A 25,609-nucleotide genomic window follows, 5' to 3' on the forward strand; every position below is an offset into this window, starting at 1 on the left:
ATATATATATATATATATATATATATTTATTTATTTTTTATTTATTTATATATATATATATATATATATTTATATATATATATATATATATATATATATATATATATATATTTAAGTGTATATATTTTAGGGATTATTTGTGTACTTTACTATCAATTCAAAACATTTTTATCGTTGTTGTGATTATTTTAACATTTTTAAGTCTATTTAAGTATTACACACTTTAACATTTTCTTTGCATGTTCAAGTTTAAAAAGCAAGTATACGAGCATGTGCATAATAAAGCGATAACAAATAAGCCCGAGGTTTTTTTTTGTAGACGCTCTTGCTCGTCATTGAGGGTTTAAGCTCCGTCTCTTTCTCTCCCAGGAATTGATGTCCACCATGGCCACGTTTCGCTTTGGGCAGCACATCGTAAAGTCCTCGGCTGTGTTTCTGAAGACGGAGCTGTCCTTCGCACTAGTCAACCGAAAGCCGGTCGTGCCTGGTCGTATCCTTTTCAGGTTTACCTCAGCGACTGGGGTATTACGCTAAAGGTGAAGCGAGAGCAGGTAGGATTTTCGGTCTGTCCGTGTTTGCTGTGGAATATGAAGAGCGGCGCTGTCGCTCCCTGCCGTTGCTCAGCAACAGTTTGCTCTTTGTTAAGTTTGGCCTGACCTTCGCGTTAGGGCCGTTTCTCCAGATGTTTACCGTGCAGCGTTGCACAAGAGCTGCTCTCTCGGAGCAGGCCTCTAGGATTGGCCGAAAGTTTTGCTGAAGATTCCTCACGGATTCCTTCCGAGTAATGGTCGTGAGTCACCGTTCCAAGAAATGATGTCTGTTCCATTTTAAAGCTAAATAAATGATTCCATTTTTAGTGTGTTTTATATTTGCAAAACAGGGTTGCCAGGTCTTCAAAAAAAACATTTGTCACATTTTTCCTCACAGGGGAGGTCATTTTAAGCCACACACTTAAAAACGAACAGCAGCAATGATACGACAGTTGTCCGTTTCAATGGTGGGTAAAAAAACGCAAACTTGGCAACACAGCAACCCCCTGAATTGACGCCATTCACCACTGGCGCTTTTTCAGTCAGCTACGACCCTGGGAATGTCTGATCTGTCCGCTTTCACGGCAGGTGCGAATGCACACATCGGATTTATTTCCAGATCTGAAAAAATCAGAATCCATTTGTGTAGTGAATAATAGTTTAGCAACCAAATGACAATTACAAGGATGATTGGTGTTTTTAGAGTACGATATTTTTTTTTTTCTTTCATGCAATTTTTAGTTTTATCCCGTTTTAGCCGAACTCTAGGGTCAAGCCGTATGATCAATCGTGCAAATACTTAATTCGTTCATTAATTGACTGACTCATTCACTCATTGATTGTTAGATTCATTCGTTCGTTCGTTCATTCTGATAAAATACACTTGCATAACTCGAATGACGTCGACCGGGCTGAAATATTCTCTTTACGTCACGACTAAAATGTTTAAATGTCACTTCATTAAATGCACGACGTGAAATCCCGTCTGCCGCAGAGTCTAGTGGAATATGGCCGATGAAGCAACAGACGATAACTCTGCCGCGCCGCCAGACTCGACTCCGTAGGCCTCTCTTGCTCACAAGCAGCAGCTCCGTCAACTCCCCGGCAGCGCTGTAATGTTTCACGCCACTCGGACTGTGAGAGTAACAATTAAATAATGCTAATGCGTTGCTTGTGCCCTCCAAACACCGCTGCCTCCTCGCCGGGTTTTTAGGACTGTGCTGCAGTGGCCTATAATGCTGTGAAAAATGGCTTTCCATCAAAAGTTAATCTAAACATAGAGGCTTACGTAAGACGGAGCAGCACTTGAAGATCTTTCGCCGCAAAGCCAAGGACTTATTGCTATTCGGAAAGAGAATAAGGACATTATTCAAACAAATCAGCGACGGAAATCATGCAAATGTATGCATGTTTGCATTTGCACGTCGAGCGCTAAGATTAATAGACAAAGAAGTATCTGCTTTCTGTTTGAAGCAAAGCATAAAAAAAAAGAAGAGGATGTATTATGGAGCATCTGATGATGATTCATGGCATTTGGCTTCGCGTGTTGCACGCAGCCGGGCCGGTTCGCGAAAAAGAGCACGGTTTGTGCCTGCGACATTTAAAGAAGCGCGCGAAACAAAGCAAACGTCTGCGATTCGAATGCCTAAAATATTAACTTAAGCTGTCAGCTGACTGGGAAATGTTCAATCAAATGGATTACATAATTATTCATTGAAATGAGTTGCATTTATACATATTTTATGAGGGGGAGAAAATGATGTACAGTAGGTGCTAACCATTTATTAGGGGCATGATTAATTGCTTTTATTGCTATATATATATATATATATATATATATATATATATATATATATATATATATATATATATAATAACAATTTTTTTAAACACATTTTAAAGGAATGCATGCTTATTAGCCATAACAACTACTACTTTTGAAAATCTGAAACGCAATAAATTTTTTTTTTTTTAATTTGCTAATGATTTTCTCACTGATTTAGTATACAACATGGTTTGGATTAATAGACCCTGTTTCCGGGTCTGTAGCTTGGGTTGTTGTGCCAAGTGTATGGCGTAAATTCACATATCGGTTATAGTTAAGATATCCGAATTTGTCCGTGAAGACCCGCAGAGTAAACGCAGTCACGGCGATCGTTGCCGAGGAAGTGTGTCTGAGCTCTCTACACCGTTCGGGGGGCTAGCGGGGTTTGTCTCGTATCAAAGCCGTTCACTTTCTACATGCATCAGTTCAGAAGAGTTTGGAGAGATAGACAGCGCTTGGCAGAGATCTTAAAGCTCCCCCGCAGCTCTTGAACATCAGTATCACACCTGAAACACAGCGAGGGGGTGAGGGGGGCTTTATGTGGGGAGCGGGTCCCTGGGGCAACGCTGCTGAATCCCAGCGGCTTCGGCTGGTGTGATTTAAGTTAGTCCACATCCCAACACATCGCCACATGAAAGGCCTCCGTTCCTCCGCACACACTCGTCTACTGCTTCTAAACTGTTTTTCGCCATGCTTTCTGTCTCGTTTTATCGTGAGTATTGTTTGGTATGGGGGTGAGGATTGTGCTTACTGTAGTTCGATGCCGCTTTCCATATGGCATACCAATGACCAAACCTACACACAATCAGATTTATCCGCTCGTAAAGTCGCCTACAACATAATAAACTGGCGTTGAAGTAACGGTTGTTCTTCATGTCAATCTTCCTGTACAAGTGGGTGGTTAGAATAAGACTAATTGTCAAAAAAAAAGCAGCCAGTTATTAATGTTTGAAGTCTTGCATATAAGTGACGAAAGTAATAAATGCATTTTTTAGGTATATTATTTACTTATTTATAGTTTTTCGTTTACTTACTTTCCCTGGCATATGCAAACATTAGTATCAGAAACTGTTTTTTATGTATTATTATTATTAGTAGTATTATTATAATGACATATATTGTTTATCTCATGTCATTATTATTATTATTATTATTATTATTATTATTATTATTATTATCATTATTAATGTAGTAATAATAATAATAATAATAATAATAATAATAATAATAATAATAATAATAATATTTATATTTATATTTATATTTATATTTATATTTATATTTATATTTATATTTATTTATTTATTTATTTATTTACTTTATTTATTTACCCACCTCTTCCTTTTATACATAGATAGATAGATAGATAGATAGATAGATAGATAGATAGATAGATAGATAGATAGATAGATAGATAGATAATATAACTAATGAACAAATTTTTATTTCATAGATGGTCCTATTTACCAATTTTATTAAATATATTTCACCAAAACATTTTTTCTTGAGTATGAGGTTACCATAAGATGAATATGATTGACAGACCGATACACAGAATCATTTAAATGAGTATTATTTAGTTATGTACTTATTTGTTTTAAGATGCCTATTACTTTAATGCAGTTTTCTTGCACCGATCAACAGGTGCCAGCATGAAGCGCTTGAGCAGCGCGGCTAAATGATCTAGTATAGTTTTTGTTGTCCTGAAGAAGAGGCGCAGGCCTGTGAAATGTCCGGAAAGCTCTTCAATAGTGTTTATTTAGGCTCTTGGCAGATGCTGGAATCTCCTAATGAGGCTCTGGGTAAATTAACAAGATAAATAGACCCTTATTGACAATGGAATCAAACTTGACTACACTTTAGAAGTAGCTTCCACGAGCACCTGCACGAATTGTGCGCGAGGGTGTTAACTGTCTGAAGACATCTGCTGCCATCATGGCCCATTCCGTTCCTCATCGATTTTATTGATTTGTTTGTTGTCAAGGTTTAAACAGCATCTAGAGTTCTTATAATATACACGAAATAACGTAGAGCTGGTTTAATCTAGAGCCGGATGATAACTAGTCTGAACATTGGCGTCTCGTGTTTTGGAGCAGTCAGTGCGATTTAGAAATCAATTAAATCTGTATGTATGTTTGTGCATGAAAATATTTCATTGTAGACAGTTTAATTACTGTGAAAAATATCATACTAATGCCCTTTTTATGTAACTGTAATTTTTTTCTTTCCCTCAGTAACTGTACTGGATTTCAGTAACATTTATATTGTAATTAAATGACATAACGCAAATATGAATAAAAGCAAATAAAAATATATATATATTTACAGTATATTTATTTGTATATTTATAGTATATTTATTATGTGTGTTTAAATACATACATTTTGAAAACATTTCCATGTATATATTTATTTTTCTATAATTTATATTATATATAAATATTTGATAAAAATTGATAAACATTTTTCTTAAATATATACGTGTGTGTTTGTGTTTACATATACATAAACAAACACACACACACACGTTATGTAAACAAAATATCTTATTTTGGATGTGATTTAATCGTTTCACAGCACAAATTGTGATTTATTCCTGTGATGGATGTCCGTCTCTGGATGACCTACTTCATCTATTGATTTGATATCTATTATTATCTGATACTGAACAATAATTCCAACAAAGGAGGTTGGCTTCACTCTTTAATTTCAAGCGTAAAATGATTGTGAAAGCGACTCTAACTCTAAAACTAATAAAGCGCTAAAGGGTAACAGTCATCAAATCAATTGCTTAATGAACTATAAGCCAGGCAAGCTGGTCTTAATGGGCTTGCTGACACTCTGGTGGATTTCACTTTTAATCAAAGGTAAAGACCACTCTCTAGGTAATTCGCTGATTGCAGTTTTGTTGATCTTATAAAGCATTTATTTATTTTTTTAGTCGTTCCCTGCATTTGTCAGTCATTATGTATACATTATGCTAATATCGCCTTGCGCGTTTGTCCCAGTTGATGTCTCGGTGAAAAAGAGTGCTCTATCCCTCATTATCCAGCACACTCAATCTCCTCACCTGCCAAATAACGTTGCTTTATGTAAATATTTGCTGAACATGTGAACGAAAACATCAGCGTAAAGTGGATTAGTGTGATAATGACAAATGTGCCTCCTCAGCTGAAATCCGTTGTCAGCGCTAGGCTACGTGATGGAGATGTAGGAGAGACTGGGGTAAGTTGCGCCTCGTTCCGGGCTCGATGCGCTTCCTCTGAAATTTTATCAGGTTAGTGAAATTACTGAACCTACACATAGGAGCATACTAACTAACATTTAACAAACAATGAATGATAGGTTTATTGCAGTTTTTCTCTGGATGAAAAACAAAGTAATAAAAATAAGCAAAATAAGTCAATAATAATAAAAAAGATCATGTTATAATAACAAAAGAAAATAATTATGTCGAAAAAATACTTATCAATAATAATAATAATAATAATAATAATAATAATGATATTAATAATAATAATAATAATACAATATAATAATAATAATAATAATAATAATAATAATAATAATAATAATAATAATAATAATAATAATAATAATAATAATAATAATATTATTATTATTATTATTTATTATTATTATTATTATTATTATTATTATTATTATTATTATTATTATTATTATACTATTGTATTAATTACTAATAATAATAATAATATCCATAATAGCAATAATAATAATAACAATAACAATAACAATAATAATAATAATAATAATAATAATAATAATAATAATAATAATAATAATAATAATAATAATAATAATAATAATAATAATAATAATAATAATAATAATAACAAGTCATTTATTTTCCACATAAATATTTTCTTTCATTATTATAAGTTTTTGTAATTATTATTATTGACTTATTTTTATTACTTTGTTTTTCATCCTGAGGGAAAAAAATGTTTTTTTTAATGAATAGAATGATCAATAATCAGTAATGTGTTTAGATACAAGTTACCACAAATATATTAGTTGCAAATAAAGCATTCAGTAAGGGTAAGTCGCTCAGAGTGATATCGGTTCAAGTGCATCTTAGCTGTGACTTTGTAGACCTTCTTGCCTATATCTATTTCATTTTCCTGGAACACATAGCGATCCATTAGATAAATAGCTGCATCTCTTACAAAGAGCATCTGTACGTTGAACGATGCTATCGGAGCTGATAAAGCGGCCCATCTTCTGAGCGCTGCTGTAAAATATTAATTATTCCGAACAAGAGTTTGTTCACTGGCAGATGTGAAGGTCGAGCTCGCATCTAATGGCGTTTCATATTATACATTCCACCGCAGGTTCGCAAACGACATTATTGGAATAAAATGAGCCGGGCTATGAATTCTGAGAAACTTTATGAAGCAGAACACTCATAAGTCACATCACTTGATTAATCGTCTCTGTGCTGAATGAATTAGGCTCCACAATACTCTGAAGAGACGATGGCAACAGATCCGCTAATCCTATTAAAATTCATAATTAGCAATATTCTTGCCAGTTTCCCAAGGTAGTAAATGAAAGAGATAATGAATAAAATAAATAGAAGATTTGAAAGTGATGCTAGAACAATACGTGGCATTATCGTCAGATCTGCAGTCACAGCTTCAGCCTCATGCTGAGGGATTAAAGCTTTATTGAAATGCTCCTCGGTCTGCAGCTGTAGCCCGTCGGGGCCCGAGGCCCGCTCCTGCTTTTGTTTCCTGTGTATTTATGAGAGATCGACTCTAAATGCGCAAACAGGCTTCGGAGACGAGCGATGACGTGTCGTTTCTCGACGGCAAGCCGCGTTGACGCCCGGTCATGACTCGCGGTGAAGATTAGATTTTTTTTTCTCACCACCTTCTTCTGTGGATGCATGTTCCATCTGTTTCACTTCAGGATGCTTTCTTTCAGCTTTCATTCTGTTATATTGCACGTTTTCTACAGCTTGTGGTATTCAGTTGTTGTGACCGTAATTTAACTTAATTTTTTCCTGAAAAATGATCAACTGCTGAACAACAACAACAAAAAAACTAATCACATTTTAATTTAATCAAAAAAAATTTTTTCAAGTGCAAATAATATTGTAGGCAGTTAATAGACCCGCTTGATATTCATATACAGCTACACAAACTAAAAATATCTTAAATCATATTTTAATAACTAAATTAAATGAACCATCGGTTTTAAAAATGTTAACTTAAATTAATTATATATTATATAATATATTTAAAATATATATATATATATATATATATATATATATATATATATATATATATATATATATATATATATATATATATATATATATATATATATATATATATATATATATTATATATATATATTATATATATATATATATATATATATATATATATATATATATATATATATATATATATATATATATATATGTATATATATTTTGTAATAGTTTGTTTCAAACTAATATGATTTTTTTAAAGTATAAAATAATTTTACAGTAAGTTATCAGCCAGTTATTATTATTATTATTATTATTATTATTATTATTAGTGATATATTTTCTAAATAAATATAATAATTTGATATATTTTTTCTATTGAAAACATAATATTGATTATTTATTTATGGTTTAATTTATCAAATTATAATTATTGATTCATGTGTTTCTTTATTTCTGCTTTACAGTAAGACGTAGCATTTCTTACACTTCATTCACTGCCTTTGATTGAACAAGTAGTATTTTCAAGAGGTGTGTGTGTGTGTGTGTGTGTGTGAACGTGTTAAACTATCTCCCGTGTGTATGCGTTCCACCTACATGCGTCGCACCGCTCCAATCATCTGACATGGATGGCTCGGCCTCTGCTCTGAAGAACTGTCCGTTTCACCTTCTTAAGCATCTGCGTCGTTGGCGTGGAAGCTTCTCGCGCCATACGGCCCGTGATCAAGCTCTCCAGCCGTCCGCTCCGATGACGGCCCGGCGTAAGACGGACCCTCGGGCTAGATCCGCTCCACTCGTTTTGCTCCGACCAGATGCTCGTCTGCCGCACGGATCGCCGCGTTTCTGCTCCGGCGAGCAGCGAGGGAAACCGGGTCATCGCGTATTCAGAGCCGAGAAATCGACCTTTTCATCTTTAGTGTTTATGTCCAAGGAAGACTCCGCAGCAAGTGGGAGGCGAGCCCCACCGGGCCTCGGCGCGACCCGCTCGGAGACTCCCGTCGGAGGGGAGAGGCGGGGCCCGGTCGAGGCCATCGCTGCTGGAGATGGAGAAAGCAAAGTAAGATGGAGATCTTCCAAGCGGATCGGTCTCGTCCAAGGTCGCTTGTCCTGGCGTTTGATTTCGGTCCAAGTGTGTTATGTTAAACACATCCGTCTTTTTTTAACAGATATCACATGCAGCGAGCCAAGTGTTGCTCATACTCGCTCTTAGTTTGCTCGGATCGCTAACCTTGAGGATCGAACTTCCCACATTTGCGCGAAATTCGTTTTCCATGCAGGGAGGAAGCCTGCTTTCACAAAAAAAACGAACAAAGAAATGAACAGACATTTTTGGCCAAAACAACACACTAATACTAATAACGCCAATACTACTGCTATTACTACAACTAATAATAATTTGCTTTAAAGGAATAAAGTACATATTTAAGATATCATAAAAACAAAATTTTAAATCTTTTTACTATATTTTTGATCAAAGAAATGCAGCGTTGGTCACTATAAAATACTTCCTTCAAAAACTTTGCTGTCCTCATTTTTTAACGTAATATGTAATACAAAAATATGACTTCACTGTACAGCATTTTTAGTATTTATCATTTACTATTTTTTATTACATTTTTTGGGCTTACTATAGTAAAGTGCATATATTTACTTTTTTCCCTTAAATGAACGGATCATACGGTTTCAAAAGGAATCTCAAAGCTTCACTGATGTCTCAAATAGTGCCGTGAAAACAAAGGCATTCTCAGAAATCCGTCTCTTTGAATCTAAGTGTGAGCACAAAAGCAGAAAAAACAGAATCATTTCTCTGATTTACATTCTTTTTCCAAGTCTGAATATTTTAAGAAGCAGCGGAACATATCCAATTAAAAGTTTGTATTCGTAGTGGTTTTCTTTCTGAGCTTCTTTGAAGATTTTTATATATACATGTCTGTGTGTGTGTGTGTGTGTGTGTGTGTGTGTGTGTGTGTGTGTGTGTGTGTGTGTGTGTTAAATCTTCCTCGCTAAATAATTCTTTGTGCTGTATTTCCTTGTCTTTCATGTATTCCGTCTCAGTAAATGTTATTTGGTGTGTTGTCTTATCTTCTATTAGGCCCAGAGACTATATAGAGTCTCTATTCCTGCTTTCATCAAGTAAAACAATATATATTGTTTTGTGTTTTGCCTATATATATATATATATATATATATATATATATATATATATATATATATATATATATATATATATATATATATATATATATATATATGTTTTTTAGAAAAATATATATGGAAAGTGTTCTAACTTTAAAGTTCAGTACAGTAATATCAGAGACACGCTGCTACAGAAAATTATTTCATAGGCTTATACGTCTTATCTTGTTAGATTTGTTTATTTATTCATTCATTTATTTAATTAATCAACTGAATTCGACGATCCATCAAAGGAGTAACTTTTCGTCAAGCCGGAGCTAAGATGGAGGCTTTTGTTGAACAAGATTCAGACCTTGACTGTTTGCTTCAGTGAAGATAGCAAAAAAAAAAAAGCAGAAACCAAAAATACAAACCAAAAAAACGCCGTTAATTGGTTTATTTATTTCAGGTTTTCTTTACAAATCTTCTGAGGCTTTTTATATTTCTTTCTTTTTCATGTAAAAAAAATATACATAGATTTTTTAATTGCCATCAAGTTGAATCGAAGGATGTTTGAAAGACAGTTGAAGCTTTTGTAGAGGAGAAATAAAGGAGAACAGAACAACATTAGCTTTTTCCCCCCGCTTGTTTAGATTTTACCAAAGGACATTGTGTCTGGGAGACAGCCAGCAGTGACTATAAAATATATGTGTGTGTGTGTGTGTGTGTGTGTGTTTGCTTGCCCGCCTTCCTCTCTGGCCATGTTTGTCTTTGTTTACTGCTCTGTTGGACCTTGGAGAAAACAGAAAAACTACAATTCTCCGGTGATTCTAGTGCTGGCCTGCTTTACAGAGTCGAGGCGCTGTTCGGTAATTGAAAGGTCTCCACTGTCTGTTCCGTCCAGATGTCCAGCGCGTCCGTGGTCTTACCCACAATGCAACAGTGAGAAAAATCTCATCCCAGTAAGATCAGCCCGAGTGTACGTGTGCTTGGAGCGCTTCTATAATCGTGAGTTTTCTGCTTCAAATCTTCTTGATCGGACGCTTTTCCGCGATACTTGTGACTTGTCGTTTGTGTTCTTCAGCTTACGCTTTTCGCCGTTTATTGACGGGAAATACATACATGTTTGAGGGTTCATTTTTATGCACTTTAACGTCTTTGGCAATACATTTCTAACGTATAATGCAAACAATTCTCAGAATTCTCTTTAAAAATAACCCCGATAGTTAAAATGATCGGATGCTAACGTTGCCTTCTTTGATGCGCAGCATAAAGGAAAACATCGATTGATTAATGTAGCGCCTATTTCAGATGTCAGGTGTATCTACCACTTTAAATTGTTGGCGCTAAAACCCAGGTTCTTTTTAATGTGTTTCTCACGATTTTTCTTTAAAATCACAAGTAACCCTGTTTATACCACTGCTTAGAAATGCAACGCAGTGAAGCTACATGTTTTACCAATACTGGTTATTATGTTTGTGATTGAACTACTATACAGCGAAAATGTGATGAGTTGGGAATAAACAGAAGGAACCACAGTTTAGTAAAAAGTATGTTTTCTTACTTTATAAATAAACTTTCACTCTTCTCACAACAGCACACTTTTAAAGTTTTGCACAAATAAAGATATAATCAAAAGAAATGTGTTCCTTTGGAAAGTTAAACTAAAATAGAAATAAAGAGCTTTAAAGAAGGGCTAACTACAAATACAAACGAAACCCTTCAAAATCACAACACTATTAGAACACTGCTTTAGGTGGGCCCACCATACAAACACACACTCTCACCTCAATCCCCATGTTGCAGGCCTGAGACGTGTCTGTGTTCCGTGAGGCCCAGTAAAAGTCCAGCTTCTCGTGGTCTTACCAACAACAGGTACCTGAACAAACGGTCAAAAAACCGGTCATCCGTCAGATCAGTCCAGGCAGCTATGGTCAGTCGGCAGTCTCCGTGGCTTCCCGCGATGCCAGAGGAACTCCTAACCACTCGATTAGGAGCGCTATCTGGATTCCTTCGACGCTTAACAACCGGGTCCGCGGCAATCACTTCTAACCGCTTATAGACGCTGATCGCAGAAATAAACTTGAGTAATTTACTTCACCAGCGAACATTGTCCCGTCTGTGACAATGGCGGTCAAGCGTGAACTGCATTTTCTTTTCACGCTTTGACATCTTGTGGCGCCGTGTTGACTTGACAACAGAAATATACTGGTTTAAACTACATTATGCAGTTTGACAAATAAAAGTGACACATTCCCGTTATCATGCCGACAACATCACCTTCGCACTTCACTTTTTTCTTCCTCGCCTCTCGAACCTACTTTCCTGGCGTATAAGCTGCCTTACTCAACATTAGGCAGGATCAAGTCCCTTTAGCCAATAGCATTAAACCGACAACCTGTTGCCAAAGATGATCTGAACAGATAATTTCTTAAAGAACCCTTTTCTGGTCACAAAATAAAAAATAAAATAAATAAATATAAATAAATGATTATAAATAAAATATAAAACAATTAAACCCTGGATTACATTAATAATTATAATAACGCATAAAAGGCTATCGGACACCTTGTTTCATGTGTACCAAATGCACTCTTGGAAGAAAACGGCATACGACTGTGAAGGTGCCCTTTTATAAAGTGCTAATATTTCATCTAATGTCTAATATCGCGTATAACATCTACTACAAAGATGTATTTTTTAGTCTTTCGCAGTATCACGAATGTGTCCTCTGGATATATTTTGGGATCTGTCGTTGTTCAATCCGGCGATCGCTGCGGTTCGTGCTTAGAAGCGCTCGTCGGGCCGGGTTTGCGAAGGAAACTACGTGCACCCTAAGCTGCACAAAACCAGGCAGTCATATTAAAATGGTCCTTTTTTTTTTTCTCCGTATACAATATCTACAGCCATGCCACCTGAGACCCCGCATGCCATTCGCATCTAGCAGCCGGCATTTCATAACTCAGAAATATCGGCGATAAAATTATAGACCTCTCAGCCTTTGAGCACACACCTGCACATTACACAACCTCTGTAGCCGCAAACACCTTATTACAGGTCTCTGCGAGGTTTTTCTCGTTTTTTTTTTCAGGTTGAACCGTGAAATTAACTTAGGTGCCTTTAAGCTGCTTACTTGCAAATATTTGACCTCCGCTGACGGTGAGTGATTGCTGATAGCACCGGCGTCGGCTGTGTACCAGCGCGCCATTAGCATGTCATTACGCATAATTACTCCACGTGGCAGAGCGAAGTGAACTGAGCTGTGCGTGTAAGCAGAAAGAGCTTGTGTAATGACACACAGTCCTGTCAGTTAGTTTGTGTTTCTGGCGCGCTGGTGGAGCCCATCTGAGGCTACACCGGTTGCCTGTTGACTCCGTTTGTGGCGTTAGCTTTGTTAGGGGTTACGATGTTTGTGTGTGTGGTGTAACTAATGCATTTTATCACCTATCTCAATAGAGTACGACTTTGACATTGACATTGATGAATGCAAATTTCTAATTGCAATTACGTAATTGTGGCAAATAATTTTCAAAATCCGCTTATGGTATTTTGCACGCTTAATACGTATTCTTTTGTTTGTATAAGTTATCTTAAGGCGCTTTCCATCGTTTTAATGTTAGTTTTAGTATTGCTTTTTTAATAGCATGCGTATATTTAACTTTTTTTATTTAAAGAAGAAACCAATCTAATATATAGCTCACATTTAAGGCTTAATAGTAGTTTCCAGCTGGTTTATTTTCATCGAAAAACTCGGTATGCAGTCGCTTCAAACGATCTTCGTTTAATGTGAATTGCTGTAATTGTAATTAATAATCGCAATTACACTTTCAAGGGAACAATAACACTTATGATTTGTCGTAATCGTGCAGCCCTACTTGGCGGTGCAATAATACAATATTAGTCGTATCACTCAGATTGCAGTATTTCTCACAGCTAGTGTCATAGTGTAGTAGAATATAATTTCAAAGTGATACAGTTTTTGTGTCACCAAATGTGGTTTTAAATAAACAGAAACAGACATCATAAAAGTAGTTAGGCATTTTAGTCAAAAATACAAAGGCGGCGCTCTGCTATACAACATCTAATATACATAAACTATCTTCTGTGGAACAAATAATACATTAATTAATTAATATATTAACGAAACCAAGGACTGTCCATTATTTTTACCCCAAAATAAATATATTTCATGTTTAACCACTTTAGAGACATCGGAGCCTTTCCAGAAGATATGGCCAAGGTGAGGTGCTCTCTCTGTGGGTTTATGAGCGCTGATGCTCTGAAGCTCACGTCTCAATGTCTAAGCTAGTTTAAAGACATTATCTTTATTAGCAAACCGCACATTTTAAGTCCAAACAAGTACATTCTCACCTAAAATGCTCTTTCGTGACACGAGCTATAGTGGATTTGGGGTGGACACCGTGAGGCTGGGACGAAACCGTAATGATATCTATGTAAACTTTGAGTAAACTTACATGCAAACTCTGTACAAATATAGTAATAATCCAAATGTAGCCCATGACAATCCAGAAGCAAATGGTGGAAGAAGATCCTGTTTTTTGTTGTACTTTCCTGAACAACGATGGCTGAAGACGGAGATCTGGAGTAATGCTTCATCTTCAGTGGTAGTCAGAACCTGTATAAAACTAAATTAGTAGGGAAATGTGAATGATCAGTTTGGAGTGTTCTCTACACCTACACCGCCGTACCATTTCGTTAGTTCTCCCAAGCTTGAAATTTATGTCATCATTTACTCAACCGTGACATTTGTTTATTTTCTGAACAGAAATGAAGGCATTTTAAAATAAAATCCTTCAACTGAATGTCTCTTTACGCAAATTTCAGACAGTTGATCGTATACAGCAATCCCGTGTCTTTAGAGGACTTGAGCTGCTTCTCCTGTCGGGCCAAACGATTCTCATTGCTTAACCGTTTTACTCTGTGCTGATCCGGCAGAAGCTGACACAGATATGTTTAATTTTTCCACTGTTGGGAAAGCCGTCGCCTTGCGAGACTTAAAATACGGTATCAGTATTATTCGGTATTTTTTACCTTCTTTACTTTGCGTGTTTAAGAGTTCTGGATAATAAATGGTTTTGCAATCAGATCTAACCAAATAATTTTAATTTTTGGGTGAAATAGGTATACAATCACCAATAATCTACCAGCAAATACAAAGCAAATTAGTCCAAATTAGTGTTAGTCCACCCCAAAAATGAAAATTTAGGTTTAATTTGTCTTCGGAACACAATTTTGGAAGAAATCCAGGAGGCCTGTGACTGTCCCATTGACTGCCAAACAATTTACATCGTCATGGTCGAGAAACGTGTGAAAGACATCGTCAGAATACTACATCTTTAACCGTAATATTATGAAGCTACAAGATCACTTTTTGTACATAAATAAGACAAAAAGAATGACTTTATTTAATGGCACTATAACATCACCGTAGCACCGTCAACCTAATCGTTGAATAAAGTCATTAATTATGGTTTATCGTTACGGTTTGTTTACGGTTAAACCAGCGATGGCAGATTAAATATTCTGGCTATGCATTTCATACTATTTCTAGATCCTGACAGTATCGATAGTGATTAATGACAAAATGTAGATTCTAGGGTGGAGTAACCCCAAAGGTCTAATTATGAGAACTTATAAAACGGGTTGGTAGAAGTATCTGGTAAAATAAAACCGGTAAGCCTCTGATGGGTGTGCAGTTTTGTCAAACTTGTTTCTAGAAGTAAAAAAAAAAATGCAAGTAAAGCTTAACACATTCAAAAAAAAAAACACAGTAAAATATAAGTGCGAACAAAGAAGTCATCCACATTTTTTATTTAAAAATATTGAATACAGTTACGGTAGCAACCTACATTTTAGGGGCTCTAAGGTGTAAATGATCGAAAATAACTTTAACCCGAAAAGTGATCAAAGCATGACTCTGCTATAAAGCTGTAGCGGGAACGCTGCAAAAGACACCTTCTCATCGGCGCATACCGGGAGCTCATCTTTTGGGCGACTTTTGGCATGTTCTTGAATTGTTCCTCGAAATTTCTGTGCTGTAATTTTAAACTGAAAAGATTCCAGCAGATTTGACGGGCAAATTCAAAACATGATCTGCCCCGCTTCCCGGTGCGCATACCATCCACCCTAACTGCCCTAAATAGTATTGAAAATGACTAATATGAAATAGAATTTAGGATGGATAGTACGCACGTTGGGACGCAGGCCACCCGTAGTTCTTTCCTCACGTTATCAACACAGTGGTGAATTAATGTCAATGGTTTTGTTGTAGCTACTGAAATATTTTAAGTAAGGCTTACTCATAGCAGTAAGTAAGTCATTTTACGTGGGTAAATTTAGCTGTAGCATGATAAAACCTAGCATAGGTTAACTACTAAGTAAAGGTTACTAATTATATCTAAGTAAGGCAAACTATTGGATTTTACAGTGTATTTGCTGGTCGGTCTCTGGCTATTGTGGGCGGTCAGTTGTATTCGTCAGGTTTGGGTAACTAACACAGCTGTTTTCCATTATGTAGAAAAAAAAATCAATAATTGTTCAGCTTTTTCTCGGCTGAATGACAGCTTGTAGCAGTAAGAGTGGTGTCAAAGCAAAGGACTGTTTGATCCTGATCTAAAGGCTATGCTTGTGACGCTCGGTTTCAAGGATGTTCTGGCGTCTGTTTTGAAAAGATTTTTTTTTTTTTCCTTCTCCAGATCTTGGCTTTTTTTTTTTTTTTAAAAAGCTTTGTGCTGATCTGTGGTGAAGTCAGTGAGATTTTGGTCTGCTCCTAAAGGGAAAAACATTAGGTGGAATTACTTTTATCACGGTGTCGGACAAACCCAGCCCATGTATTACTATTATTATTACTAATCATTTTTAATAATTGCGTATCAAAAGATTTAATCAAAATAAAACCATCTGATGGCTACACCACATTACAAATTTTATTTTTCAATTTTATTTTAATGATATCGTACTATACCATACTTTGATCCAAATGACCGTATTGCGGGACGACTCCGGGGTTTAAAGGGAAAATGTAAACTTAGCATTAATCGCCAAATAGCAAACTAATGATTGTATTTACTCGCGGCATTCATGCAAAAACTACAAATATCTACTTGTGGCATTAGGCAGGTATGACTTCTCTATCACCCAGTGTGAATTAAAGCCTGGGAATCAGGAGCGGCCATTCTTTGATTGCATAGAGAGCTGAAAAAGAATCTCTGATTTGAGAATTATTGCATTTTAGCGCTAATCACACGCCTTTGTGATGGCCGTGTATGACTTTTGTGCCTTAGAAAAACCAGCAATTTGTTTTGAAAATGGACCGGAATGAAAGAACCCCTCCTCATAACAGAGAGACCGTAATCTACTGATGCCTTTCTACCATTTCATGGATCATTTCATATTTTACGATTTATTTTACCCGCCTCCTCCAACAATATCCAGTGTTAATTCGATATGCAAAGACATTTCTGGAAATGCGCTCTGCCGTTCACTTGGAAACAATGTTAGAAAGCACATATGTGATTAGATTAGTTGGCGCATTTAGAACTGCAGCATAATGACCGCTACTCTTGGCGCATACCGAAAAACCCAATGCGCTTCATTATTATCCGATTCATCATTTATATAGAAAATCGTGCGCTTTTCAAATATTTAAATGGTGTAGTGTGTATGTGTTGCATACCGTGCATGGTGCATAGTATACCTCTCATGACAGCAAAAGCCTGTTTTTGAAGCTATATTTATAAGTTACTTACACGTGAGGCATCGTATAGAATGTTTCCAGCATGGCTATTCTTGTGAAGCTTTCGTAGCATATGGAAGTATGAGCAAATCTGTGTTTCTGTGCAAGACAGGAGGGTGGAAAGAACATCTTGCTTCCTCTCATCGCCTCTCCGTCTCATGTGAACATCTGGACTCGTCCGTCTTCATTTGAAGTTCCACGTTTTCTGTCGAAACGTGCCTTTCCATGCACATGGAGTGCTCCATATGTCAGATTTTGTGAGACCAATGTAAATATCAAAGCTGTTTTGAAAGTCTATTTTAAAAGCATTATTTAGTTTGTAATCAGCCTTATGCTGCTTACAAATGATACCATTCTTTTGATAGTTCAGGAGATAGTTTGCAGATATAAATAAAGAGAAACATATGCTGTATGCTGTGTGTTATGGTTTATTGCTATATATATATATATATATATATATATATATATATATATATATAATATATATAATAATAAGTCACTCATTTTAGCACAAGTCTGCCACGATTTTGCTTATTATGCCCTTTTCTCAAAATCAGCGCTGATTACTTGCGTTGATTGCAAAGTTAATTTTGCATTGTGGCTAAAATTGTTTTAAAATAGATGCTTCTATACATTTTGCATCGTTTGAGATCGTCTGAACTAGTTAATCATGACTGTTTCCTGAAATTACAGTCATTTCGTCACACATCCACAGATAATTCTACAATGGTTCAACAATATTGAACAGACGTTAATCAGGTCAGATGCTATGCATCGTCTAAAAGTACTAGATAACACTATATTTCAAGGTGTCCGTAATACAGAGTAATTACCTAGTAAGTACTTAGTAATAATACAAAACTTTGTAATGTTGCTGGTACGTAAAACAAAATGTACTTCCCATTTAACTAGGTTGCTTGCAGTTTGTAATTATGTAGATGTAATAGGCATAAGCTACTTAAAATAAAGTTTAGCAAGATTATACTTCAGTGTACTTCATCTTCATCCAGCTGCACCTTAGTTTCATTTGACCTATTAGTACACAGCTTAATTGCATGTAATACTTTACTAATTACATTAATACTACTGAATATAAAGCAGGCATTAGCTACTTAAAATAATGCCTTTTATTACAAGTACAGTGGCTACCTAATTAGGTGATTAAGACATCTTAAAAGAAAGTGTTACCAGGTACGATTACAATTAATTTTCCAAACTCATAACCTTAAAAGCATTTGTTTACTGAAAGTCTTTTGGACAGATGTTTTGTCAGCTGAACAATCAGTACTGCGGTGCATTGAAAGTCCACTGTTCTTCTATCCCTCTAAACCAAAAGGAAATATGGCGCTACACTGACTTAGGTCTGTGGTGTCCCACAGATGGTGGAGTGAAAACTTTGGCTAATTAATTAGTTTGAGGTTAATACACCGTCAAACTATTGCTGTAAATAATGAACATGGCACGTAATGACTGCTTTGCTATTTTTGTTCTCTGTTGGTTTTCTTTATTTCCAAGTGTTTGATTGAGTCATGTGTTTCAGCCTCTATTTTCTTATTTTACACGTACTTATGGAGTACTAGAGCACATAATCACTTATTATGAGACTTGTATATGTATTTTGAAATATCATACCGCATGTTAGCTTGCTTATTTTGCTAAAAAGCATGATCTATTTTAGTTTACGTGACTAACAAGCATCATGGTACTCTTGTGAACTCAAAACAGAGACACAGAAATGTGAAAAAAATGCTGTTACTGTAGCTTCCTGAAATGAAGGTTGAACCACCGATATCACATGGGCCATTGTTTGTCGATGTGATTAAACCCTTTCCAGGCCTTGTACATAGTAGTCGCCTTACTCTCCATGGAGGCACAGAAAGCTCTCCAGTTTACGTTTCAATGATGAATGGTGTTACAGGTTTGGAACAACATCGTTTTTATTTTTAGAACTATCCCTTTAACCCGTCCTTCCGGGTTACTTACTCAAGACTTTGGCAGCAAATGGATTGCTTTCAATAACAGCAACAATAACGTTTCACTCGATATTCACGAGCTATGCAGTCACCAAAGAAAATGGGTACCGAATTCATTAACTATAATTGCATCAAGTGCGCACCTTAAACGTCTTCTCGCTCAGACAGCAAACGTCCTTTTCTTTTCATCCAGCTTGACTTATATAACCAGTTCTCAGAAAAAGACGTGTGACGATGAATTCAGTTCATTCGGTGAGCAGATCTGTGCTGTAAACACATTCTGAAGTAGTCTATAGCTATTACTTGACTTTTCGTCAATGTAGCTACTAAGTCCTTTTAAGTAAGTAGTTCGGAATTGAGTGATTTGAACTGTTATTCACAAAACACGGCCTAATTCTATGCGCCTTTATGTTGATCCAAACCTGTATGATTGGCTAGAATATAAAGCAGACATGCATGAAGATGGTTAGATTGGTCCTGGCGATCAATCGATAGATCTATATTTACATTTAGTCATTTAACAGGTGCTTTTATCCAAAGCGACTTACGAATGAACGGAATAATCCAAAGATCTACAGAATAGAATCTGGATATGGAGTGATGGGAACTATGCAGTGACCAAATATGTAACAAATCGAAGCTGTCATTACAAGCATTTAGGCATCAAATGGATTTTAAAGTCAAAAGAGAGATAAATCCTGTCAAGTGAGTTCAAACTTTTGAAAACTATTGTAGATAAACATACAAGGCAGACCGAGTAATTAGTTTCATGTGATAAATAAACAGACGGCTAATGGAGAACGACGAAGGGAAGGTAATTAACATGTTATGCAAATGTCGTTAACCACACAACCAAACCGAAGTTCTTTCAGTTGGAACGCGTCGCTCTGAGAAGTTTGGTGGTGTTTTGGCGAGTTCGTGTCTGGCAGCGAGCTGATCTCACTGCGCCTACACACCACATGCTAGCGCTCCGTCACAAACTCACACACGGCCCAAATCAGCCCACTCTCAGCGCCAAAAACAGGAAACTCCTCGCTAGTTACATGGACGGTGTTGGGAAGATACTTTGAAACGGTATCTCATAAATGAAAGTAATTCAAGCTGCCCTTTAATGATGTATTTAGCTACAGGTCAACTAAGTGTGAAATGTTTCTGGATCAGCTTTCCATGCAACCGGTCAGAATCGAGGGATAAGTTTACACAACATTTCAGTTTTAGTCTTCTAGTCAGAGTTAGCTGCTTCCACACCATCATTTCTTTCTGATTTTAGCCATAAATTATGGGTAGGGATATGGATATGGTTAGGTCTGTGGTTGTTGGATGATAATGTTGATCAAGGAACATATCTTAGTCGTTTGGTACACTGAAGACTGATGCTGAAAAACTAGCTTTGCAGTAGAGGAATATATAATATTTTTAAAATATATTGAAATAGAAAACGTAACCTAATCGTTATCATTTTTAACAATATTACTGTGTTACTGGTATGAATAGGTACGATTTTTATTACTTAAAAAAAGGACGAACATAGTTGTCAGAATGTTTTAAACAGCTTTCATTTGGTAACTTTTAGTATTAAGTACTATTTTTTATTTATTTATTTATTTATTTTAACTCAGGCACCCAAAAGTAACTAAATAACTAACTAATTAACTAAACATATACACTTTTTTCTTCATTAGATCCAATGTTGAGATTTTTAAGTTAAACCTTAAAGTCTGTCAGGCATATAATATCTTTCTGTATGAGAAATCCAAATTAAACCATGCACCATCGCAACGATACTTTGACGGCCGAAGACACAAATCAAGCGGTTTGTGTGAGAAAGTGAACAGTATTTCTATAGTTTTTTACATCTTGTACACCATCATGTCCAAATGATCTGAGATCACTTCCGACACTTTTCTGCAATATAAGAGCTGTTCGTTTTCTCAGACAAACAGCTAGTTTCCTGTCAATTTTAGTGTCAAAAGGAGTTGACAGATTGCAAAACTCGTTTTTAACAAATGCAAACTTAACAAATTTAGCTAAAACTAATGTCAAGATGTCGTTCATTGATGCAACGTGCCATTTGACCTTCCTTACGCCGATTTGATCTGAATCGTAGTCGTAGTCGGGATTCAAAATGGAGCTTTCCAACGCCTTACTGCCGTATCGCAATCCAGCTGTGTGATGCTGATGTTCAAAATCATCTGTTTTCAAGTATCCCAGCATATCAATATCGTTCTGAAGTCATAACGGTGTATTATTTGAAACTAAATTTGTGTAAAAACGACTGAAAGATGCCTTCTTTTGGAAACTGCATTGATATGTACTTATCGGTACATATTTTGTGTCTCGCTAAAAAGCGCGCCCAGGTACGTTTATTCGGTGAGACCAGGTGGCTTTCAGTGACTGCATGTCCGTCGGGAGCGTGCATACGTGTGGATTTGGTGAAATCGGGAAAGATACAAAGTAAGAGACAAAGCTCGGTCAGCGTGATGGAAAGCGTGGCGGGGAGGGGGTTTTAAAGAGGTTACGGCTGCGGTTAATCAGGAGCTGCCGGTGTAATGCGTGCCCGCTGTGAGGGCCGTCCGTGGGGGGTGAACTCCTCTGATTGCCCCTCTTTCATTAGGCTGTCAGAACACACCGGAGGACGGCCAACCTCGAGCGCAGAGGTCAAACTGCACGCGGTCGTTCATCTCCACGCACACACGGGGTCCGACGGCTCCTCTCGGCCCGTCAATAGCTGTCGTCGGCTCAACTTTATTTAGTCTCCGAACTCGTCAACCTTTTTGAGTCCGTTTGTCCTTCTCGGCTGTTCTCGCTGTATCCGTCGAACCAAATCAATCGCTCTTCTGCCTCACGCTTGTCGCTCATACGGGCCTTGAGTGACTTTTGGCTAATGCAAGAATTACCTGAGAGAGAGAATAATGTCCGTTAAATGAAGACTGAAGACACTTGTCCTCAGAGATGCAATGCCGTTAGGCTCAGAAGAAAGGAAATAGTCGTTTTCGTGTGCAGTATACAGTGTGATAGCTTCCTGTATACAGTTTTCTGTTTTTTTGTGTACCAAAACCTTTTATATACTCACCTGCCTTTTTATCGACTTTATTGTTTGTATGTAAGAACAAATGCTATAAATGAAATGAAAGACGAAACTAAGCCATTTTTTGTGGAAACCCTGATATATTTTAGCCTTAATTTAATGAATAAAGTACCCGAATCTTTTGTAACTTTAATCGTGTTAATATTTATTTCTTTTAGCACGTTCTAAAATCATTGCCGAAATACGTTTTTTTTTCATCGTTTTGATTATTTGCTAGATTTTTTCATATCGAGCCGAACATCCAGGTAAGTTTATACCAGGACGATCTCGTCTCTGTTTTATTCAAGGACAACTTAAAGGCACTAAAAAATAAATAAATAAATAAAATCATGGCGTAGTGATTTAAATGGCATTTTTAATGAGGCATAACTAACTCCCCAGTGTGATTGGCCCACCCAAACATATGCAGATAAGCTTCTTGCTTGGTTTTGTTGTTTACCCTAGATTTCGCTAATTGACCTATTGCACCATTTATCATGCAAGGATAATCAACGGGAAATTAAATCTGAAACGGGGAAGGGGCGAAACCGATATCTTTGCATAAACAATGCGGCGTGTCGTTTCTGTTTACTCGATTTAAAGGTATGAGGAAGAACGGACGGATTTCGGGCCAGATCGACGTTACGCGCCCGCGGTTGTATCCTCGGCTCTCACCCCGGCCGTTAGGATCATAAAGCGATCCGTGGACGGTCAGGTGGCATTATGATTAGTTACTATAATCAGTGAATTGGCAGAAGGTCGGTTGTTTGGATCCGTGTTTGTTGGCAGGTCGGTAATGTAGTGTGTGCTCAGCCGGTGTGTCTCCGACGGCCTTCCAGAAACAGCTTGCTCAATAATTACTGGGTCATTATTGTTCACTTCATGGCTTTGTCTGCCGTGCGCTTGATTGCAACCTCCGCTACGCCTGTCCACACCGATCTTCCCTGCAGTCCAGCTGACCCGCTGTTTAGGAAATAACTGGCCCTGACAATCTAACTGATTTTTAATTGTGTTATTCTGGCAAGCGTTTCGTATTTCATGTACTTGCTTCTGACCTCCTGTCCCTCGTAGCCGGTACAGCGAGGTACTGTTATACAGGTGTTTTATTTCATTTCCGTAGTTTTTTCTTTGTAGAATATGCCAACTTATCTGCATTTTCATCAATTGATTGCATTAAGCGGAACTTTTTGATACAGTGTATTAATTATTATATTATGTATAATGTCAGTCTACACCAATAAAGTTGTACTGTGCTGGGTTACCAAGAGAGCTAAATTCTTGAGAAGAGAGAGAGAGAAAGAATATATAAACGATATAAATTTAGGATGCTAGCTATAAAAGGAACTAATTAAAAGCCTTGGTTCATTTGTTTTTAAAATATATATATTTTTTAAATCGGCTTGAATGCATCGCAAGTATATTGTATTGCTTCCCAATTTCTATTTTTCACAAACGCCGTTTCTTTAAACGGATAAAAACAAACGAAAAGTAACAAGCATGTTTCTCGTGCAGGAAATCAACACGTCCGAACCATTAAATTCAGGAATAAAATATATTATAAATGATAAATTTAAATACTTTTACTGTATTTTAAATCGAATAAATATTATATAAAGAAGCATCCTTCAATGGAATAGCGTGACAATAAAGAACATGGGATCGATTAATATTGTGACTTCAAACTCTCAAATGCTGTAATAAACACAATATGCTTTCATTCCCAGGTGTGCTGCGAGATGATTTTACACGCGACACAAAGGGCCTCTTTCATAGCTTTCACCTGAAAGGGGGGTTTGAAAGTCGGTTTGAGGAGATCTGAAGAGAAAAGCTGAATATGTCTTCCATCTAGCGTTCTCGCCGTCTTCGCTTCAGCCGATGAGGACGAGATGCGTCAGATGTGGCATTGAATCATGCACAATATTTGATCAGAAATTGCAGGCAGTGGATTTTACTTCTTGGCAGCGGTCTCTATGAGCCTGAATGATTCCTGAAGTAGCGCGTGATCAAAGCTAGCGTGGCTCGGAGCTGAATGGAAGGCTTTTGTGCCGCGGAAGGACGTCGGTGGCGTCCGATGGAGGCCGTGGTGAATGACACTGAATCCCTTGATCAGACTCCATTTCAGCCTCATCACCTCGAGTGCCGCGCAATTTCTCCGCTCTCAAAATCGTCTCCCGGTAATAACGCCAGATCCGCTACGTTTCTGTTCGTGACGACGTGTGCCGTTGGGTGTCTTTCTGCAGTTGTGCTCAGGTGAATTTCAATCATTCGTCCGATCACGCTAAACTACGCAGTTTTTTTTTTTTTAGCGATGGCTGTTATTGATGTCGAAATGTAGGTGGTGCTCTGGGCTCTCGATGAACTTCCGCTTGATCACGGGAGAGACGTCTGTCCTCGAGAGAAATGAGGGTGTTGACATGTCCCACCCTAGTGCAAATAAACGTAAGAGATGAAGAAAGCGTGTACGTGAATGGAAATCAGGCGGAGAATCGATCTGCCTCGCGCAGGGAACGTTTCTGCATCCGTCACGCTGCTTCTTCTGGAGTTATTTTGTAAATCTTCACTACTGGACTGATGGTGGTCCCCAAGTCATTTCGAAAAAAAGTGCAATGCCGTCACATAACTTGATGCTTTTTTTTCACGCTCCTTATTGCAACATGTATTTAAAAATGTAATATGAGCAACCCGTCTTACGAAGTTTGTAACGTGACCCGTTCATAAACCGAAAAAAAGAAAGTAAGAAGCGTTAGGGACTTTATAAGGTTTTCATCAAATTTAAAGTTAAAAGAAAAGGCAATGATGAATATTAGTATTGTAGTTTTACAATTGTTTAATTGCATCAAAAGTTAAAATAATAATAATAATAACACGATAATAACACGATAATAATTAATTAGTACTACTACTACTGTTATTAAATTATTTTGACTATTATAGTGATGCATTTATTTATTGTTGTGTTTATTATTATTATTATTATTAAATATACAAGGTGTTATTTTACTATACAGTTCATAAATGTTTTTACTGCCATTTTTCCACATTTTGTATAGTCATTGAATGGGATCCATAGCAAAATAACTATCCATAACTACATGGACA

The 25,609-nt window shown here is 36.7% G+C and overlaps 1 protein-coding gene across 4 annotated transcripts in view; it reads left to right on the forward strand.

The window, feature by feature from the left end:
* fhit (fragile histidine triad diadenosine triphosphatase) overlaps positions 1 to 25,609 on the forward strand; it is a 236,996-nt gene that overhangs the window by 83,515 nt on the left and 127,872 nt on the right. For all 4 annotated transcript variants that reach the window (XM_043251385.1, XM_043251384.1, XM_043251383.1 and 1 more), the window contains one exon: positions 370 to 490. In XM_043251385.1, coding sequence (XP_043107320.1) covers positions 376 to 490 — 115 coding nt within the window. In that variant the 5' untranslated portion in view covers positions 370 to 375. The remainder of the gene's footprint in view (positions 1 to 369; positions 491 to 25,609) is intronic.

The sequence above is a fragment of the Puntigrus tetrazona genome, chromosome 11, assembly GCF_018831695.1.
Source record: "Puntigrus tetrazona isolate hp1 chromosome 11, ASM1883169v1, whole genome shotgun sequence".
Lineage (NCBI taxonomy): Eukaryota > Metazoa > Chordata > Actinopteri > Cypriniformes > Cyprinidae > Puntigrus > Puntigrus tetrazona.